We start from the raw sequence: 20139 nt of genomic DNA on the forward strand, positions 1-20139 counted from the left end.
CAGATGCTGAGCTGGGGGCAGGTGCTGCCCGGGCAGGTGCTGGGCTCGGTCTGGGAATTGCCTGGGTAAGTGCTGGGCTGGGGGCGGGAGCTGCCCTAGGAGGTGCTGGGCTAGAGGAGGGACCTGCCCAGGCAGGTGCTGGGCTGGGGGTGGGAGCTGCCCAGGCAGGTGCTGGGGTGGGGGCAGGAGCTGCCCAGGCAGGTGCTGGGCTGGGGACGGGAGCTGCCCTAGCAGGTGCTGGGCTAGAGGAGGGACCTGCCCGGGCAAGTGCTGGGCTGAGTGTGGGAGCTACCCTGGCAGGTGCTGGACTGGGGCTGGGAGCTGCCCAGGCAGATGCTAGGCTGGACTGCCTGGGGGTGTGAGGCTGGGGACCTACCAGCAAGTTGACAGTGCAGCTCATGCTGTAGGTTTTGTTTTCATCGTTCATGACGGCACGGTAGTCCAGCAGCCGCTCCAGGAGGCCTGTGACCAGGGCCACGAAGGTCTCACCAGGCTTGGCCAGCTGGGGGTGATTCCTGCAGCAGCTGAGGAGGCTGGAGGAGAACAGAAAGATTCACACTCCTGCTCCCCACAAGCATCTACCCACCCATCCCCCTGACCAGTGTCCTGAGTTGGGGGCCCTATTCCTCCAGACATGGCCTGGAGCCCAAGCCTGGCCAGGCCCCTTCCACACAGCAATAGAATGGGGACCTCTCTTGTGTGGCAAAGGCCAGCTCAGACAGGCCAGCCTCTCCCACCAGCGGCACTGCAGGGTGGGTGGGGACAGGATCATGGCCGTGAGGGGCTCTGCTTGGTGCACCAGCTGAGGGGAAAGGCAGATTTGGCAGAGCAGAGTTACAGACCAGCCCTCAGTCCCAGTGTTTCAGCTGGCTGGTTCTGAAGGCAATTCCAGGGCAGAAGGGTCACACGAGAGGTGCATGGCTGATAGGAGGGGCCGTTCCCCTCTCCAGGGCAGAAGGGTCACACGAGAGGTGCATGGCTGATAGGAGGGGCCATTCCCCTCTCCAGGGCAGAAGGGTCACACGAGAGGTGCATGGCTGATAGGAGGGGCCATTCCCCTCTCCAGGGCAGAAGGGTCACACGAGAGGTGCATGGCTGATAGGAGGGGCCGTTCCCCTCTCCAGGGCAGAAGGGTCACACGAGAGGTGCATGGCTGATAGGAGGGGCCATTCCCCTCTCCAGGGCAGGCACGAGGGCAGGGCGGGAGCCAGGCAGGGTGGAGACTTACATGCTCTGGAAGAGCTGCTTGTACTGCTCGTCTCCACGACCTCCCTCCACCTCGCTGTCCAGCTTGCGCAGGAGCTCATCCTCGAACTGCAGAGAGGGGCAGTGTGAGCCGGGCTGGGAGCCCCAGCGCATGTGCGGAGGCAGCACATACAGGCTACGTCTACACGTGCAGCCAACATCGAAATAGTCTATTTCGATGAATAACGTCTACACGTCCTCCAGGGCCGGCAACGTCGATGTTCAACTTCGACGTTGCTCAGCCCAACATCGAAATAGGCGCAGCGAGGGAACGTCTACACGTCAAAGTAGCACACATCGAAATAGGGATGCCAGGCACAGCTGCAGACAGGGTCACAGGGCGGACTCAACAGCCAGCCGCTCTCTTAAAGGGCCCCTCCCAGACACAGTTGCACTAAACAACACAAGATCCACAGAGCTGACAACTGGTTGCAGACCCTGTGCCTGCAGCATAGATCCCCAGCTGCCGCAGAAGCAGCCAGAAGCCCTGGGCTAAGGGCTGCTGCCCACGGTGACCATAGAGCCCCGCAGGGGCTGGAGAGAGAGCATCTCTCAACCCCCCAGCTGATGGCCGCCATGGAGGACCCAGCAATTTCGACGTTGCGGGACGCGGATCGTCTACACGGTCCCTACTTCGACGTTGAACGTCGAAGTAGGGCGCTATTCCTATCTCCTCATGAGGTTAGCGACTTCGACGTCTCGCCGCCTAACGTCGAAGTTAACTTCGAAATAGCGCCCAACGCGTGTAGACGCGATGGGCGCTATTTCGAAGTTGGTGCCGCTACTTCGAAGTAGCGTGCACGTGTAGACGCAGCTACATGCTGCAAGGAAGAAGCCGCTGTGTGCAGCGTGGGCCTACTGGTGCCTAATCCTGATCTTGGTGGGAGTTAGACCTGTGATGCTTCCCAGCCTGTGGGCCCATCTCCTGAGCCTCCCCAGCTGTGCCTCGTGATAGCCTTGGTGAACGCAGAGCCACAGCCCCGAGGAGCACCCTGCCCTGCCCTGCCCTGCCCCCAGCCAGAACCAGAGCCAGAGCACAGGCTTCCCCAACAGGCTGGCCAGGGGACTGTGGGCAGTGCTTTGGATGACAGCTGGCCTGACTGATTCCCCCCATTTGTGAGCCGTGCTGTGAGAGGCTGGAGGAGCTGAGGACATCCTGCCTCAGGGCAAGCAGCGGGGTTAGTGACAAGCATGGCCCCACTGGTGAGAAAGGAGCAGCCCAGCCAAACAAGGCCCAGGGAAACGGCTCTGTGCAGACTGGGCAGGAGAACAAGGGCTGGACCAGAAACCAGTGACCCAAACTGGGGTATTGCCAGCTAGGCCCGAGGACAAAACGAAGGGCCTGACGGCTCCCTCCCTACCTCCCTCGCACTGGGGCCTTAAAGAAGAGCTGGGGAGTGAGGTGGAACGAGGAGACGACCACGGGCATCCTCTCAGCCTGGCGACAGAGCAGCGCACTGAGGGCCACATGCAAGTCCCTGTGGCGAGCCCACGGGCAGTTCTAGGGACCCAAGGACTGTTCAGGCAAGTGGGTGGGGTGGAGCTGCAGTCAGGTGCGGTGAGGGTGTGCTGGAGTGGGGGATACATGTGTGTATCACGGGGTGGGGGGCTCCTGCTGGGGTAACCTGGTGACCAGGTGACACCTCTGTGCTGCAGACAAAGGGGGAGGTGGAGCCTGAGGGATTTGAATTGGATTTGAATTGGAACTGGGAGTTGGAAGCAGTGAGTCTGGGCTGGGAGAGAGAGAGACAAAGGAGGGGGCCAGGCCCCGGCTCCGGGGACCCCTCGGGGCCTCCTCTCCCCAGCATGGATGGGACTGGCTGTCTCTGCCGGCTGCACTGACCCCTCTGTACCACGCTGTGTCCTGTCGGCTAATAAACCCGCTGTCCTCCTGCCGAGTGAGAGTCACTCCTGCCTGGGACGGATGCAGAGCTTGGGGGACCCTGAACCCCATCACAGAGGTGGTCAAGGAAAGGGCTCTGCCAAGGTCCCTGGGAAGGGAGGGCGAGGATCATGCTTGGTGGGAGGGGCAGGGTCGGTCTCCCTGGGAAGGGAGGGTGAGGGTGTATCTGGGGGAGGGGCTCAGTTTTGAGGGCCTGGGGGCAGGAGCAGGGGCTGAAAGAAGCAGCAGATGGTGGAGGTAACAGGCCCTGTGCTTCATCCCTCCAGTGGGTCTCTGGTCCTGGTGCTGTCTTGTCTCAGTGCCTCACCCCACCCAGTCAGACTGGGCTGGTGCTGGGAGTAGCATGGACTCCCTGGCACAGGCTTCCTCCTGCAGTACAGACCCTAGCCCAGAGCTGCTCTCAGCTGCACCCTGGGCCTGGTGCACCCTTCTTGCCCCCAGCTGGCTCCAGACTCCCCGGGGCCCAGCACTCACCATGCTAAAGGTCTTGGTCATCTGATACTCGCACAGCATCATGTCAAAGAAGATGGGAATGGTGGACTTGCGCAGCTCCAGCTCAGGCACCAGCGTCATCTCCAGAATGGGGCCCACCATGCCAGGGATGAAATGAATCTTGTGCTGGCCTAGGGCGGGGGCAGAAAGGGACAGCTGGGAATGGATCTAGCCTGTCAGGACTCCTCCTCTCTCTCTTCTTTCCTACGGTGGCCAGCAGCTGGGGGTCTCCTTGGGGCTGTGGCAGCACTTGCTGCCTGCCCAGCCCCACGTCACACTAGCAGAATTTACTGTACGCCTTTCCGCAGTAGCCAAACCTGGCCTAGCAGCCAGCCAGGCCTGGCCCTGCAGAGTGCAACATCCAGGAGAATGGGGATGGGCAGGGGATGGGGCTGGCATGAATAAAGTACACAGCCTGCCTCCAAGGGCCTTCTCGGCTGCCCAGCCCCATGGGCCCCGCTGGAGCTAAAAGATGAGGTTCCGTGTGGCTCTGGGCAGCACACACCTACCACAGTCTTGCTCTCCTACCACACAGCTCTACTGCTCCGACCCCGACACACAGCCTGGGACTGTCTCTGGTTGGCTGGTTGGTGGAGGAGGAGCCCCAGCTCTGCCCAGTGTCAACTGGGCACCATGGGAGCTCTGCCTATTGCTCTGGCCACCAAACCTAAAGGTGGTGAACAACTCTCACAGGCCAGTACTCCAGTGTCCCAAAGAAAGAGGGCGGAACCAGACTTCGTCCACCCATGAGCAAAACGAATTTTGTTATATGCACCAATATGCAGAGGAGGTGCAACACGAGGGGTTGTGTGACATGAGGGGATGTGTGATACAGAGAGGTTGTGTAATATGAGGGGTTGTGCAGCATGAAGGGATGTGCGACACGAGGGAATGTGTGTTACAGGGGGTGTGTGATACAGAGGGGTTGTGCAACACAATGGGTTATATGACAGGAGAGGATGTGTTATACAGAGCGGGTATGCGATACAAGGGGGTGGGCGACACAAGGGGATGTGTGACACAAGGGAATGTGTGATACGGGGGATGTGTAACACGAGGGGATGTGTGATACAGGGGCATGTGCAACACGAGGGGATGTATGACACGAGGGGATGTGTGATACAGGGGGATGTGCAACACGAGGGGATGTATGACACAAGGGGATGTGTGATACAGGGGGATGTGCAACATGAGAAAATATGTGATACAGAGGGGTTGTGTGACACAAGGGGTTGCGATACAGAGGGGTTGTGTGACACAAGTGGATGTGTGATACAGAGGGGATGTGTGATACAAGGGGATGGGCAACATGAGGGGATCTGTGATACAGAGGGGTTGTGCGACACAAGGGGATATGTGATCCAGAGGGGTGTGTGACACGAGGGGCTGTGCAACACAAGGGGATGTGTGATATAGAGGGGGTGTGTGATATAGAGGGGTTGTGCGACATGAGGGGGCTGTGCGACACAAGGGGATGTGTGATATAGAGGGGGTGTGCGACACAAGAGGATGTGTGATATAGAGGGGGTGTGCAACACTAGGGGCTGTGCGACACAAGGGGATGTGTGATACAGAGGTGTGTGTGACATGAGGGGCTGTGATACCGGGGGATGTGCAACACGAGGGGATGTATGACACGAGGGGATGTGTGATACAGGGGGATGTGCAACACGAGGGGATGTATGACACAAGGGAATGTGTGATACGGGATGCGCAACATGAGAAAATATGTGATACAGAGGGGTTGTGTGACACAAGGGGGATATGTGATCCAGAGGGGTTGTGCGACACAAGTGGATGTGTGACACAGGGGGTGTGCGACACGAGGGGATGTGTGACATGAGAGGGCTGTGCGACACGAGGGGATGTGTGATACAGAGGGGTGTGTGACATGAGGGGATGTATGATACAGGGGGTGTGGGACACGAGGGGCTGTGATACAGGGGGATGTGCAACATGGGGGGAATGTATGGCACGAGGGAATGTGTGATACAGGGGGATGTGCAACACGAGGGGATGTATGACACGAGGGACTGTGTGATACAGGGGGATGTGCAACATGAGGGGATGTAAGACATGAGGGAATGTGTGACACGGGGGATGTGCAACAAGAGGGGATGTGTGACACGAGGGAATGTGTGATACGGGATGTGCAACGTGAGAAAATATGTGATACAGAGGGGTTGTGTGACACCAGGGGTTGTGATACAGAGGGGTTGTGCGACACAAGTGGATGTGTGATACAGAGGGGATGTGTGATACAAGGGGATGTGCAATATGAGGGGATGTGTGATACAGAGGGGTTGTGCGACACAAGGGGGATATGTGATCCAGAGGGGTGTGTGACACGAGGGGATGTGTGATACAGAGGGGTGTGCGACATGAGGGGCTGTGCAACACGAGGGGATGTGTGATATAGAGGGGGTGTGTGATATAGAGGGGATGTATGACACGAGGGGATGTGCGACATGAGGGGGCTGTGTGACACAAGGGGATGTGTGATATAGAGGGGCTGTGCAATAGGAGGGGCTGTGCGACACGAGGGGATGTGTGATACAGAGGAGTGTGTGACATGAGGGGATGTATGATACCGAGGGCTGTGTGACACGAGGGGGTGTGATACCAGAGGATGTGCAACATGAGGGGATGTATGACACGAGGGAATGTGTGATACAGGGGGATGTGCAACACGAGCGGATGTGTGACACGAGGGAATGTGTGATACGGGATGTGCAACATGAGAAAATATGTGATACAGAGGGGTTGTGTGACACAAGGGGTTGTGATACAGAGGGGTTGTGTGACACAAGGGTGATCTGTGATCCAGAGGGGTGTGTGACACGAGGGGATGTGTGATATAGAAGGGGTGTGTGATAAAGGGGTGTGCGACACGAGGGGATGTGCAACACGAGGGGATGTGTGATATAGAAGGGGTGTGTGATATAGAGGGGTTGTACGACACAAGGGGATGTGCGACATGAGGGCCTGTGCAACACGAGGGGATGTGTGATATAGAAGGGATGTGTGATACAGTGGGGTTGTACGACACAAGGGGATGTGCGACATGAGGGGGCTGTGCGACACACGGGGATGTGTGATATAGAGGGGGCTGTGCGACATGAGGGGATGTGTGATATAGAGGGGGGGTGCGACACAAGGGGATGTGTGATATAGAGGGGGCTGTGCGACACAAGGGGATGTGTGATATAGAGGGGGGTGTGACACGAGGGGATGTGTGGTACAGAGGGGATGTGCAACACGAGGGGCTGTGTGATACAGAGAGGTGTGCGACATGAGGGGCTGTGTGACACAAGGGGCTGTGCGACACAAGGGGTTGTGTGACACAAGGGGATGTGTGATATAGAGGGGGTGTGCGACACGAGGGGATGTGTGGTACAGAGGGGTTGTGCAACACAAGGGGATATGTGATCCAGAGGGGTGTGTAACACGAGGGGATGTGTGATATAGAGGGGGGGTTGTGACATGAGGGGCTGTGCAACACAAGGGGTTGTGTGACACAAGGGTTTGTGTGATAGAGAGGGGGTGTGCAACATGAGGGGATGTGTGGTACAGAGGGGTTGTGCGACACAAGGGGTTGTGTGACACAAGGGGATGTGTGACATGAGGGGATGTGTGGTACAGAGGGGATGTGCGACACAAGGGGTTGTACAACACAAGGGTGTGTGTGATGATATAGAGGGTTTGTACGACACAAGGGGATGTGCGACATGAGGGGGCTGTGCGACACAAGGGGATGTGTGATATAGAGGGGTGTGTGACACGAGGGGATGTGTGATATAGAGGGGGTGTGTGACACGAGGGATGTGTGGTACAGAGGGGATGTGTGATACAAGGGGTTGTACGACACGAGGGGATGTGTGATATAGAGGGGGTGTGCGACATAAGGGGATGTGTGGTACAGAGGGGATGTGCAACACGAGGGGCTGTGCGACACGAGGGGCTGTGTGATACAGAGAGGTGTGCGACATGAGGGGCTGTGTGACACAAGGAGCTGTGCGACACAAGGGGTTGTGTGACACAAGGGGATGTGTGATATAGAGGGGGTGTGCGACACGAGGGGATGTGTGGTACAGAGGGGTTGTGCGACACAAGGGGATATGTGATCCAGAGGGGTGTGCGACACAAGGGGCTGTGTGACACAAGCGGTTCTGTGACACAAGGGGATGTGTGATAGAGAGGGAGTGTGCAACATGAGGGGCTGTGCAACACAAAGGGTTGTGTGACACAAGGGTTTGTGTGATAGAGAGGGGGGGTGTGACACAAGGGGCTGTGCGACACAAGGGGTTGTGTGACACAAGGGGATGTGTGACATGAGGGGATGTGTGGTACAGAGGGGATGTGTGACACAAGGGGATATGTGATCCAGAGGGGTGTGTGACACGAGGGGATGTGTGACATGAGGGGCTGTGTGACACAAGGGGTTGTGTGACACAGGGGGATGTGTGATAGAGAGGGGGTGTGCGACACAAGGGGCTGTGTGACATGAGGGGCTGTGCGACACAAGGGGTTGTGTGACACAAGGGGATGTGCGACACGAGGGGATGTGTGGTACAGAGGGGATGTGCGACACAAGGGGATATGTGACACGAGGGGATGTGTGGTACAGAGGGGATGTGCGATACAAGGGGTTGTACAACACGAGGGGATGTGTGACTCGAGGGGAGGTGCTACACACCATCTGCACTTCAGTGCACATTACAAAATTCATGTGGGGGTGGGGCTGAGGGGTGCTGAGTATGGGAGGGGGCTCAGGGCTGGGGCAGACAGGTGGGGTGCAGAAGTGTGAAGGCTCCAGCTGCAGCTGCTGGTTGTAAGGTGGGCTGGGGTTGAGGGGCTCAGGGCTGGGACTGAGGGTTGGAGTGCAATGGCTCTGTCTGCGAATGCCAGTTCTGGGGTGTGGCTGGGCATGAGGAGTTTGGGGAGACTCCAGGTTTGGGGGGCTCTGGACTGAGCATCGGGGTAGTGGCAGGGTACAGGTCCTAGGCTGGGGGTCTGGGCTTTGGGATAGAGCCAGGGGTGAGGGCTTCAGGGTGCAGGGAAGTACTCAGGGCTGGGCAGTACTCAAGGTGGGGCAGGGGGCTTGGGCTCAGACTTACCTGGCTGGGGCTGGTGGGGAGGGGCTCTGCTTCTTGCTGGGGCTGGTGAGGAGGGCTTCCCTCCACTGGCCAAGGCAGCTTCAGGGCTTGGGAGGAACAAGCCCTGAGCCCCTGCGCAGGACTTAATGAGAAGCTGCATGGTTGGGCAGTTTAGGGAGAATGGGGGACAAGTCATGTGACTGTTTTACCCTAGTACAGACCCAGCAGGTCCTTCATGCCCCTTGGTACCTGGACTGCAGGTAAGGGTCACATCTGGGTACAAGAAAGCCAGGGCAGAAAGCAGACTGGCTACTCCTAGTGTTGGCTGATGGAGCTGTAGCCCCAGGGGAGCTGAGACCACTGACAAGGCAGCGGGAAGTCTCTGCTCTACAGCCGTGGCTGGACGGCAGCTGGCTTTTAGCTCATACGATAGAACACATGGCTTTAGCCCCGAAGGGCGCAGGTTCATTCCCTCCTGACGATGACTTGTGTAAACAAGCTGTACTTCAGGGACGTAACGTACGTGTAAGGTGAATACCACATCTCTCACTGCGGGGGACCGTTTTCCCGAGTGCTGTGCTAGATTATGGGTCCATTGCAATCTTCCCCCTCCTGTTTCCCCTCGCTGTGCAGAATAAACATTATGTGCCCTGAGGCATGTGCTACTGTGCACCACCAACTGAAACAGGTGCTGTTGGCTGTGAGCAGCTGTGGCACTGCCAAACAGCTGGACAGCATCTGAGTATCTCCTGGGTGGCTGCTCAAGCACTCAGCATACAGGGAACGCTGGTCTAAACCAATACATCAGACATTGGGTCTCTGCCCTCTGAGTGATATTTCATAACAAACCAAAGAGCGGTCACTTAACTGACTACAGACCCTGCCCCTCCTGGGCCCCACCCCAGAGCTGCCCTGCTCAAGGCTCAAGCCTGTCTCTGTGCCATCCTCACCTAGTTTGTACCACATGTCCCGGATGGCGGCTCCAATTATGGCTCTCACGTCTCCATACCTGATGGGATAAGGAGAGGGGATTATTCCCACCAGTCCCTGATCTTCCTGGATCATTTGGAGTGTCAATAAAGGCAGATTGGAACTTGAGAGCTGGGAATCCAGCACCAAATCCACCCCCTTCCAATCCCTGAGGGAGGCTCGAGATGCAGCCAGTCTAGAGAATTGCTGGAGAGCAGGGAAGCCCCTGCAAAGTCAGGAGGTGGCCCCAGCCGCCGAAGCCAGCACACAAGCTCAGGCTGCAGCAGTGGAACGTGGGCTTCACAGAGTCCCAGACCCCAAACCCAGCAGGGACAGGCAGATGACTCACTTGGCTAGGATGGCGGTGCGCTTGGCATGGGAGAAGTTCTCCAGCTGTAGGGAATCCTGGGTGAGGAAGGCAACGGCCAGGTGGAAGTAATTGTTCCACAGCTGTAAAGACAAGAGGGGAACAAAGGTGGCTACAGAGATGTCAGGTGCACAGGAGGCTGGACACAGAGGTGAGGGAATGGGGCAAGACCAGGGAGCATGGGAAGGAGGTGGGGTGAGGCACAGACTCGTAGACCTCCAAGGCCAGAAGGAATCATAGTGAGATCTTCTAGGCTGACATCTCTCCATGCCCCCACCCTCCACCCTGCCCCCGTACAGTCCAGCCCAGAGATCTGCCCCAGAATAATCCCTACAGAAGAGCTTTCAGGATGACAGCCCATCTGAACTGAGAAATGGTCAGTGATGGAGAATCTACCACAGCCCCGGTAAATGTTCCAGTGAATCATAGAATCATAGAACAATAGAGCTGGAAGAGACCTAAAAAAGCCATCGAGTCCAGCCCCCTGCTCTAAGCAGGACCAAACCCATCAGATCAGCCCCGCCAGGGCTTCGTTGAGCCGAGACTTAAACACCTCCAGGGATGGAGACTCCACTACTTCTCTGGGTAGACCATTCCAATGCTTCATCAACCTCCCAGTGAAAAAGTTTTTCCTAATGTTCAACCTGGACTTTTCCAACCACAACTTGAGACCATTGTTCCGTGTTCTGCCATCCATGACCACTGTGAACAGCCTCTCTCCAGCCTCTTTGCAGCCTTCCTTCAGCAAGTTGAAGGCTGTTATCAAGTCCCCCCTCAGTCTTCTCTTCTGCAGACTAAACAGTCCCAATTCCCTCAACCTTTCTTCATAAGTCATATGCTCCAGCCCCCTAATTATTTTGGTCGCCCTCCGCTGGACCCTCTCCAGGGTATCCACATCCTTCCTATACTATAATTGGGGGCCCAGAACTGGACACAGTACTCCAGATGCGGCCTCACCAAAGCCGAATAAAGAGAAATAATCACTTCTCTGGATCTACCGGCAATGCTCCTCTTGGTGCAACCTCATATGCCATTAGCTTTCTTGGCTACAACGGCACACTGTTGACTCATGTCCAGCTTCTTGTCCACTACAACTCCCAGGTCCTTTTCTGCAGAACTACTACAGAGCCAGTCGGACACCAGCCTGTAACAATGCTTGGGATTCTTCCGGCCCGAGTGCAGGACTCTGCACTTGTCCTTACTGAACCTCATCAGATTTCTTGCAGCCCAGTCTTCCAATTTGTCTAAGTCAGTCTGGACCCTGTCCTTACCCTCCAGCGTATCTACCTCTCCCCCTAGCTTAGTGTCATCCACAAACTTGCTGAGGGTGCAATCCAATCCCCTCATCCCGGTCATTGATAAATATGTTGAACAGAACAGGACCCAGAACTGAACCTTGGGGCACTCCACTAGAAACTGACCATCATCCCGACATCGAGCCATTGATCACTACCCACTGGGCCCGACCTTGTAGCCAGCTTTATATCCATCTTACCGTCCATTTATCCAATCCACATTCCTTTAACTTGCCAACAAGAATATTGTGGGAGACCAGATCAAAAGCTTTGCTAAAGTCAACATAAATCACATCCATTGATTTTCCCCTATCCACAGAGCCAGTTATCTCATCATAGAAACTAATCAGATTGGTCAGGCATGACTTGCCCTTCGTGAATCCATGCAGACTATTCCTGATCACTCTCCCCTCCTCCAAGTGCCTCAAAATGACTTCCTTGAGGAACCCCTCCATGATTTTTCCAGGGACTGATGTAAGACTGACCGGCCTATAGTTCCCTGGATCATCCTTCTTCCCTTTTTTAAAGATGGGCACTACATTTGCCTTTTTCCAACCACCCAGGATCTCTCCCGATCTCCACAATGTTTCAAAGATAACGGCCAAGGGCTCGTCAACAACATAGGCCAACTCCCTCAGAACCCTTGGATGAATTAGGTCCAGGCCCATCAATTTATGTACATTTAGCTTTTTTAGATAGCTCCTAACCTGCTCTTTCCCCACCAAAGGCTGTACACCTTCATCCCACAATGCATCGCTTATTGCATTAGTCCAGGAGCTGTCCTTGTCCGTGAAGACAGAGGCAAAGAAAGCATTAAGTATGTCAGCTTTCCCCACATCATCTGTCACTGGGTTACCTCCCTCATCCAGGAGGGGCCCAATGCCCTCTCTGATCACCTTCTTCTTGGTAACATGCCTGTGGAAATTTTTCTTGTTATCCTTCACATTCCTCGTGGGTCGCAATTCCAGTTGCGCTTTCGCCTTCCTGATAACTGCCCTACGTTATCGAGCTATACATTTATATCCCTCCCTAGACATCTGTCCAAGTTTCCACTCTTTGTAAGCTCCCTTTTTGTGCCTAAGTTTTCCAAGGATTTCCCCATTAAGCCAGTCTGGTCTCTTACCATATTTACTTCTCTTGCTGCGCATTGGGACAGTTTCTTTCTGCACCTTCAGTAGGACTTCCTTAAAATACTGCCAGTTTTCCTGGACTCCTTTTCCCTTCATGGTAGCATCCCAAGGGATTCTGCCCATCAGGTTCCTGAAGGAGTCAAAGTCTGCTTTTCTGAAGTCCAAGGTGTGTAATTTGCTGCTCTCTTTCCTTCCTTTGGTCAGGATCCTGAAGTCTACCATCTCGTGATCACTGCTTCCCAGGTTGTCCCCCACCTCTACCTTCCCTATTAGTTCCTCCCTGTTTGTAAGCAGCAAGTTGAGCTGGCACGACATCTGGTTGGGTCCTTCAGCACTTGTACCAAGAAGTGATCCCCAGCATTCTCCAGAAATTTTCTGTACTGCTTGTGTACCACTGTATTGGTCTCCCAACAGATGTCAGGGTAATTGAAGTCCCCCACAATAATGAGAGCCCACAATCCGGAAACTTCTCTCAGTTGTCCAAAAAAAGCCTCATCTACCTCTTCATCCTGATTTGGCGGCCTGTAGCAGACACCAACCACCACATCTCCAGCGCTGCCTACACCACTAAGCTTGACCCATAGATTCTCAACGGGCTTTTCTCCCTCTATGTACGGGAGTTCCAAGCAATCAGCGTGCTCTCTTACATACAGTGCAACCCTTTCCTCCTTTTCTCCCTTGCCTGTTCTTCCCGAACAGTTTATACCCTTTCATGGCAGCGCTCCAGTCAAACGTATGAAATGAAATGAAAAATGCCTTATTGTAGCCACCTGCGTCCAATTTCAGCTCCCAGGCACTGAATCACGTTAGACCCTTGTCTGCCTATGGAAGTAAAAGTGTGTTCCTTGTGCATGCACTTAGGGACTGAGTTCAAATCATTCTGAACTGTCCATATGTACAGCACAACAGTCTGTCACTGTCAGGCAGATTTTCACATCTTTCAATCTTCCTCATATCTCATACCTCTTCTCTTACCTCTCCAGTCCAACCACACCCTTCCTGAACTGAGGCCACCAGGAGCGGACACAGAATTTCACCAGCAGTCATATCAGCAGCAAATACAGAGCTAAAATCACCTCTCTGCTCCTTCTCCATAGTTCCCCGGCTACGCATGCAGCATCATGTTAGATTTTCGGCTACAGCACTGCACTGCAACTCACATTCAGCTAATTAACCACCATGACCCCAAAAGCCCTTCAGAGCACCCCACCCAAAACATTTGGCCTTGATCCTTAATGTGCACAGTTATCATCGAATCATAGAATCCCAGGGCTGGAAGGGACCCCAGGAGGTCATTGAGTCCAGCCCCTGCCTAAAGCAGGATCAACCCCAACTAAATCATCCCACCCAGGATTTGTCAAGCCAGGACTTAAAAGCCACTAGGGATGGAGATTCTACCATCTCTCTAGGTAACGCATTCCAATGCCTCACCTGCTTTCTGGTGAAATAGTTTTTCCTAATATGCAACCTAAACCTCTCCCTTTGTAACTTCAGACCATTGCTCTTTGTTCTGCCATCTGTCACTACTGAGAACAGCCTCTCTCCATCCTCTTCAGAGCTCCCCCTTCAGGAAGTTGCAGGCTGCTATTAAGTCACCCCCACACCTCTCTTCTGCAAACTAAATATGGCCAGATCCCTCAGCCTCTATTCATAGGTCATGTCCCCTTAATCATTTACATTGCCCTTCACTGCACTCACTCCATTGCATCCATATCCTTTCTATGCTCGGAGGCCCAGAACTGGGTGCAATACTCCAGATGTGGCCTGACCAGTGCTGAATAGAGGGGAACAACAACTTCTCTAGATCTGCTGGAAATGCTTCTCCTAATGCACTCCAATACGCCGCTAGCATTCTTGGCTACAAGGGCATGCTGTTGACTCATATCCAGCCTCTCATCCACTGTAATTTCCAGGTCCTTTTCTGCTGCACTGCTACTTAGTCAGTTGGTCCCCAGCCTGTAACAATGCTTGAGATTCTGTCCCAAATGCAGAACTCTGCACTTATCTTTGTTGCACCTCATCAGATTTCTTTTGGCCCAATCCTCCAATTTATCTAGATCACTCTGGACCCTATCCCTATCCTCCAATGTACCTACTTCTCCCCTAGCTTATTGCCACCCCCTCATCCAGGTCATTAATAAAGATGTGAACAATACCTTCCCTAGAACCAATCCTTGGGGCACTTCACGTGAAACTGACCGCCAACCAGACATGGAAACATTGACCACTACCTGTTGGGCCTGACCATCTAGCCAGCTTTCTGTCCATCTTAGAGTCCATGTATCCAATCCATACTTCCTTAACTTATGGGCAAGAATGTTGTCAGAGACTGTATCAAAAGCTTTGCTAAAGTCAAGGTATATCACATCCACTGACTTCCCCATCTCCACAGAGCCAGTTACCTCATCTTAGAAACTAATCAGATTGGTCAGGCACAACTTCCCCTTGGTGAATCCAGGTTGACTACTCTTGAGCACTTTCCTCTCTTCCTAGTGCTTCAAAATGGATTCCTTGAGGATCCCCTCAATGATTTTTTCAGGGACTGAGGTAAGGCTGACTGGACTCTGACTGGATGCGGTCTGTTCAGTCACCAGAGACTCAGGGCTCATGCCAAGGTAACTGAACAGCTGGTAGGAAAGCTGTTTGCTGATAACTGTGCCCTCATTGTACACATGCTCAGGGACAATCAGCTTATGCTGGGCTTCTCTGTTTGTGCTGCAAAATGCTTTGTATTCACAATGTGCCTGACAGAGATGGAGATCATGGACCCACCAGCACCAGGCCACCGGCTTCATGAGCAACTTAACAGAAGAACATAAGAATGGCCACACTGGGCCAGACCAAAGGTCCATCCAGCCCAGTTTCTTGTCTTCCAACAGTGGCCAATACCAGATCCCCCCAAGGGACTGAACAGAACAGGTAGTTATTGAGTTATCCATTTTCAGCCTCTGGCACACAGAGGTTAGAGACACCGTTCCTACCCATCCTGGCTAATAGCCATAGACGGACCTAACCTCTGTGAACAGAGAAGTTGCTCACTTTGTGTGGTAATGATGGTTCTTCAAGATGTGTGTCCCTATCAGTGCTCCACAGTAGATGTTGGGCTCACCCAGCACTTCAGCATGGAAACTTTTCCAAGCAGCATTGAGTGGGGCTGTGCATGCACTAACCCAGCACCTCTAGGGATAGAATGTGCAGTCCCACTGTCTCTTCAGTTACTTCGTTGATGCCCTAACGATGTCTATTGCACCAAGTAGAGGGGAGGTGCATGGGACGTGGAGTATCCACGGGGACACACATCTCGAAGAACCATCATTACTGCACAAGGTGAGCAACTTCTCTTTCTTCTTTGAGTGTTGTCCCCATGTGTCCTCCATGGTAGATGACTGTGGAGCAGTACTCCTCTAGCTGGATGGTGGGTTTTGATTCGGTGCATCTACTGTGGACAGCTGCCTGACCTACTGCCATAACTCTGCCTATACGGGACTGTAATGCACAGTGTGTCATGAATATGTGGTTAGAGGACCATGTGGGTGCATGACGTATGTCGTGTAAGGGCACTCGCTTTAGAAAGGCTCTGGATGTTGGTACTGAGCTTGTTGAATGTTCCTTCAGAAAGGCTGGCAATGGTTTGTCTCTGATAGAATAGCATTGCATTATGAATGTAGAGATGAGTTTCAATATATGTTGGGATGAGAGGGGCAATCTCTTTGATCTTTCTGCAATGGATAAAAATAATCTTTGTGATTTTCTAAAGGACTGCGGCCCTCTATGTAGAAGGATATAACTGTTTTAACATCCTAAGTACATAGTTTGGCCTCCACATGAGAAGCATGCAGTCTAGGGTAGAAGACAGGTAGAATTATAGATTCGCTAATATGAAACTGGGAGCACACTTTTGATAAAAATGCCGGATGCGATCATTGCATCACTTTCTTTTTGTGGCAGCAACGAAGGGTCCTGGGGCACCTTATAGACTAACAGAAAAGTTTAGAGCATGAGCTTTCGTGAGTTAACTCACTTCTTCAGATGCTCAGCATCTGAAAAAGTGAGTTACTCACGAAAGCTCATGCTCTAAACTTTTCTGTTAGTCTATAAAGTGCCCCAGGACCCTTCGTTGCTGCTACAGATCCAGACTAACACGGCTACCCCTCTGATACTTTCTTTTTGTGGAAAGTTGCATATGGTGGAGAGTCCATCAGGGCTGCTATCTTGCTCACTTTTTAAGCTGATGTTATCACCACTAGAAACAGTTTTCTCATTGTTAACATGACCAGAGAAAGTGTGGCCATTAACTCAAATGGTGGTCCCATGAGGGTGTGAAGGACCAGTTCCAAGTTCCAAGCCGGGGGTATAGGTCTGTGAGGACGTAAGATGTTTTATAGGCCCTCCCAGAATTTCTTTATGATCGCGAGTGAACACTGAGAAGCCTTCCATAGGGCGATGGAAAGTTGTGATCACCAAAATGTGGATTCGTAGTGAAGACAGCGATAGATGAGCGTCTTTTAAGTAAAGGATGTAGTCAAGGATCATATGCAGCGGGGCTTTGGTGGGTTGTATCCCCCTTTCAGAACACTAGGATGAGATGCACTTCTGTAATAGGACAGGGTTTCTGGGCACAGCTAGAAAAATCAGCCCAGGGTAACTTTGCTTAAAAACTGAGCTACTCACAGTCCCAGGCTGGGACTTTTTCTCACAAAGACAAATCCAGCCAGCCACGACAGCACTTCTGCCAGTCCCCTGGCCAGCCAGAAGCCACATAAGCGAACCTACAGCTGTTATACCAGTCCAGACCAAAACTTCCCCAGATTCAGGTGAGCAGTTTTTACAACTATTTCACCCAACACCACACAGATTCTTCCGGGACCCAAAGGGTTCAGCCCCAGACCCCAGTCAATATATATTTGGATCTTACCCAAATCACCACACTTGCCAATCATTTAGCTCTAAATATCTAAAGATTTATTAATAAAAGAGAAAGGACAGGGTTAGAGAGAAGAATTGTTAAAGCAATACTTTACATGCATCAATTTCAGGTATTGACACAGGCCAGTGGTGCTATTTGCTGATTCTTGAATGTCTCCAAAAGTTCATTTCAGTTTAGATAGTTTCAGTTACTGGAGCATTGTAGATCTGGCCCACTGGGGTCCACATGCTGGGACATGGACCCTTGGAGACAGGCACAGGTACCAAATGACAAGAGATCCAAGATGGACACTGCTAAGTCTACATCATTCTTTTTTCATGTGTTTAGGGACCCAGCCCCTTCTTCTTCCATAGTCCCTTGAGGTTATGCCCCCACCTGACTCAGGTGGGCTGTTGTGCCAAACTGTCATTGAATGAATCCCAAGAGACAGTCTCAATTCCTGAGATGGGGCTGTTCCTTTGTTTCAATCCAGGTCACCTAATCGGTGGGCTGAATTCCACTGCAAGTCCCAAACATCTGGGATGTGGATTCAACTGGCTGAACCTTTGCTTATAGTCCATTCATCCTGGCTGGGGCTGAGTTCACACCTTATGTTGTGGAGTTTAGCACTGAAACATTTTCTAATGTAGCTTCATAGCTAAAACCTATAACTTTACCTACAAACATGGCACAGACATATAAGTAGCATACATAGATTCAGAGCATCATTAGTGTTCATTAGATGCCTCACACAGACCCCCCCAGCACAATATTTGGGGCCAATAGATACACTGGGCACATAAAATGGCTTGCAGACCCATTATAAAAATCCAGTCACATGACAGTTTCCACTTGAATCATAGAACCATAGAACACTAAGACTGGAAGGGACCTCGAGAGGCCATCAAGTCCAGCCCCCTGCCCCAATGGCAGGACCAAGTACTATCTAAAGAAAAGTGTTTCATGTTGTTTCTCATCTGCTCTGTAAGAACACCTCTCTCACTTGCTGGGAGTACTGACGTGAGTGCTCTGGGATCCACAGAGAAACCAGGCTGTCAGAAGGAGGGTATGCGACCTGGGGTGGAGCATGGAAACCTTGCTCTGGGAGAGCAGGTCCATATGGCTGGGAAGCAGGTAAGGAGGATGATGACAGAGGTGAAAGAGTAAAGGAAGCCAGATCTGTCTGGGCCATGCTGAAGCAAAGACGATAGCTCATGCTCTGTCTGGATTTTCCTGAGGACTCTGGCGATCAGAGGAATGGGTGGAAAGGCCTACAGGAGGTGAATATTCCAGGAGAGGAGAAAGGCATCCCCTAGAGATTTGTGTTCTTTGCCTGCTCTCGAGCAGTACCAACTGCACTTGGAATTCTCCTGTGTCACAAAGAGGTCTACAGCCGGCTGGCCCCACATCCAGAAGAGGTGTTGGGTCACTTCGTAGTGGAGCTCTCGTTCATGGTTCAGGAAGAAATGGCACCTTAGAGAGTCTGCAAGTGTGTTGTTTATGCTCAGCAGGTAGGATGTTGTGAGGATGATGTTGTGCCCAATACACCAGTTCCAAAACTTTATGGCCTCTGCACAAAGGGATTGTGACTGGGTCCCTCCCTGATGATTGATATAGAACATTGTTGTGGTGTTGTCTGTGAGGATCTGGATGGTCTTGCTTTGAATGTGCAGCAGGAAATGCTTGCAAGCATTGAAGAAAGTGTAACAGCAACAAAGGGTCCTGTGGCACCTTATAGACTAACAGAAAAGTTTTGAGCATGAGCTTCCGTGAGCATGAAAGCTCATGCTCAAAACTTTTCTGTTAGTCTATAAGGTGCCACAGGACCTTTCATTGCTGTTACAGATCCAGACTAACCTGATACTTGAAGAAAGTGTGTAACTCGAGAAGGTTGATATGTAACTCTGTTCGTCTCTGGTCCATTGACCCTGGATGTGATGCTGTTAGCAATATGCTCCCCAGCCAAGAAGTGAAACGTGAATTGTAATTTGACAGGTTGGTTGGGCCCAATGAAACGGAACCCCAATTAGGGTGTTTTCTTCTTGAGTCCATCATCATAAGGACTTGGCTACCATTCAAGGTAGTGATACCCGTCTGTGCATTTGATGCCTGCCAAGGGTAGACACTGATGCCAGCCAATGCTGCAGGCAGTGAAAATGTAGCTGACTATTGGGGACAACGTAAGTAGCAGCTACCATGTGACAGAGGAGGTGAATGCATGTAAGCACGGGAACCGCAGGGCTGATGGTAAGTTGTGATATCAGGCCTTTTACAGCCTCATGGTGCTGTGTAGGGAGATAACTTTGAGCGGTCGTGGAGTCGTAGTAAGTTCCAGGGTTGACCTGGCAATGTTTATAAGGATCCCCAGGGATTGTAGTAGATGTTTTGTGGATTGGACGATGGCTCTTGTGACATCTTGAGACTGTCCTCAGAGGAGGCAGTCCTCAAGGTATGGGAATATGAGGATGCCTTCCCATTTGAGATGTGCAATTATTGGAGCAAGGACCTTGGTGAATACCCTGGGGGCAGTTGAAAGTCCAAAGGGCTGGACTCTTTATTGGTAGTGTTGTGCTCCAAGGGTGAAGTGCAGAAAACTTCTGTGTGGAGGGTGAATGGTGACGTGGAAATAAGCGTCTTGGAGGTCGTCTTGTCCAGCTCAGGGATTGTAGAAGATAGCTTGGTCATCCTGAATCGCTGTTTGCAAATGTATTTGTTCAATTGCTGCAGATCTAAGAT

The 20139-nt window shown here is 52.5% G+C and overlaps 1 protein-coding gene across 1 annotated transcript in view; it reads right to left on the bottom strand.

Moving 5' to 3' along the window:
* LOC142012223 (dedicator of cytokinesis protein 2-like) overlaps positions 1–20139 on the bottom strand; it is a 454965-nt gene that overhangs the window by 154489 nt on the left and 280337 nt on the right. The window contains exons 32-36 of the mRNA XM_074992076.1: positions 10055–10155; positions 9687–9745; positions 3623–3771; positions 1229–1314; positions 377–533 (exon numbers count right to left, since the gene is read on the bottom strand). Of these exons, the coding sequence (XP_074848177.1) occupies positions 377–533; positions 1229–1314; positions 3623–3771; positions 9687–9745; positions 10055–10155 (552 nt within the window). The remainder of the gene's footprint in view (positions 1–376; positions 534–1228; positions 1315–3622; positions 3772–9686; positions 9746–10054; positions 10156–20139) is intronic.

The sequence above is a fragment of the Carettochelys insculpta genome, chromosome 4 (assembly GCF_033958435.1).
Source record: "Carettochelys insculpta isolate YL-2023 chromosome 4, ASM3395843v1, whole genome shotgun sequence".
NCBI classification, from domain to species: Eukaryota; Metazoa; Chordata; order Testudines; family Carettochelyidae; genus Carettochelys; species Carettochelys insculpta.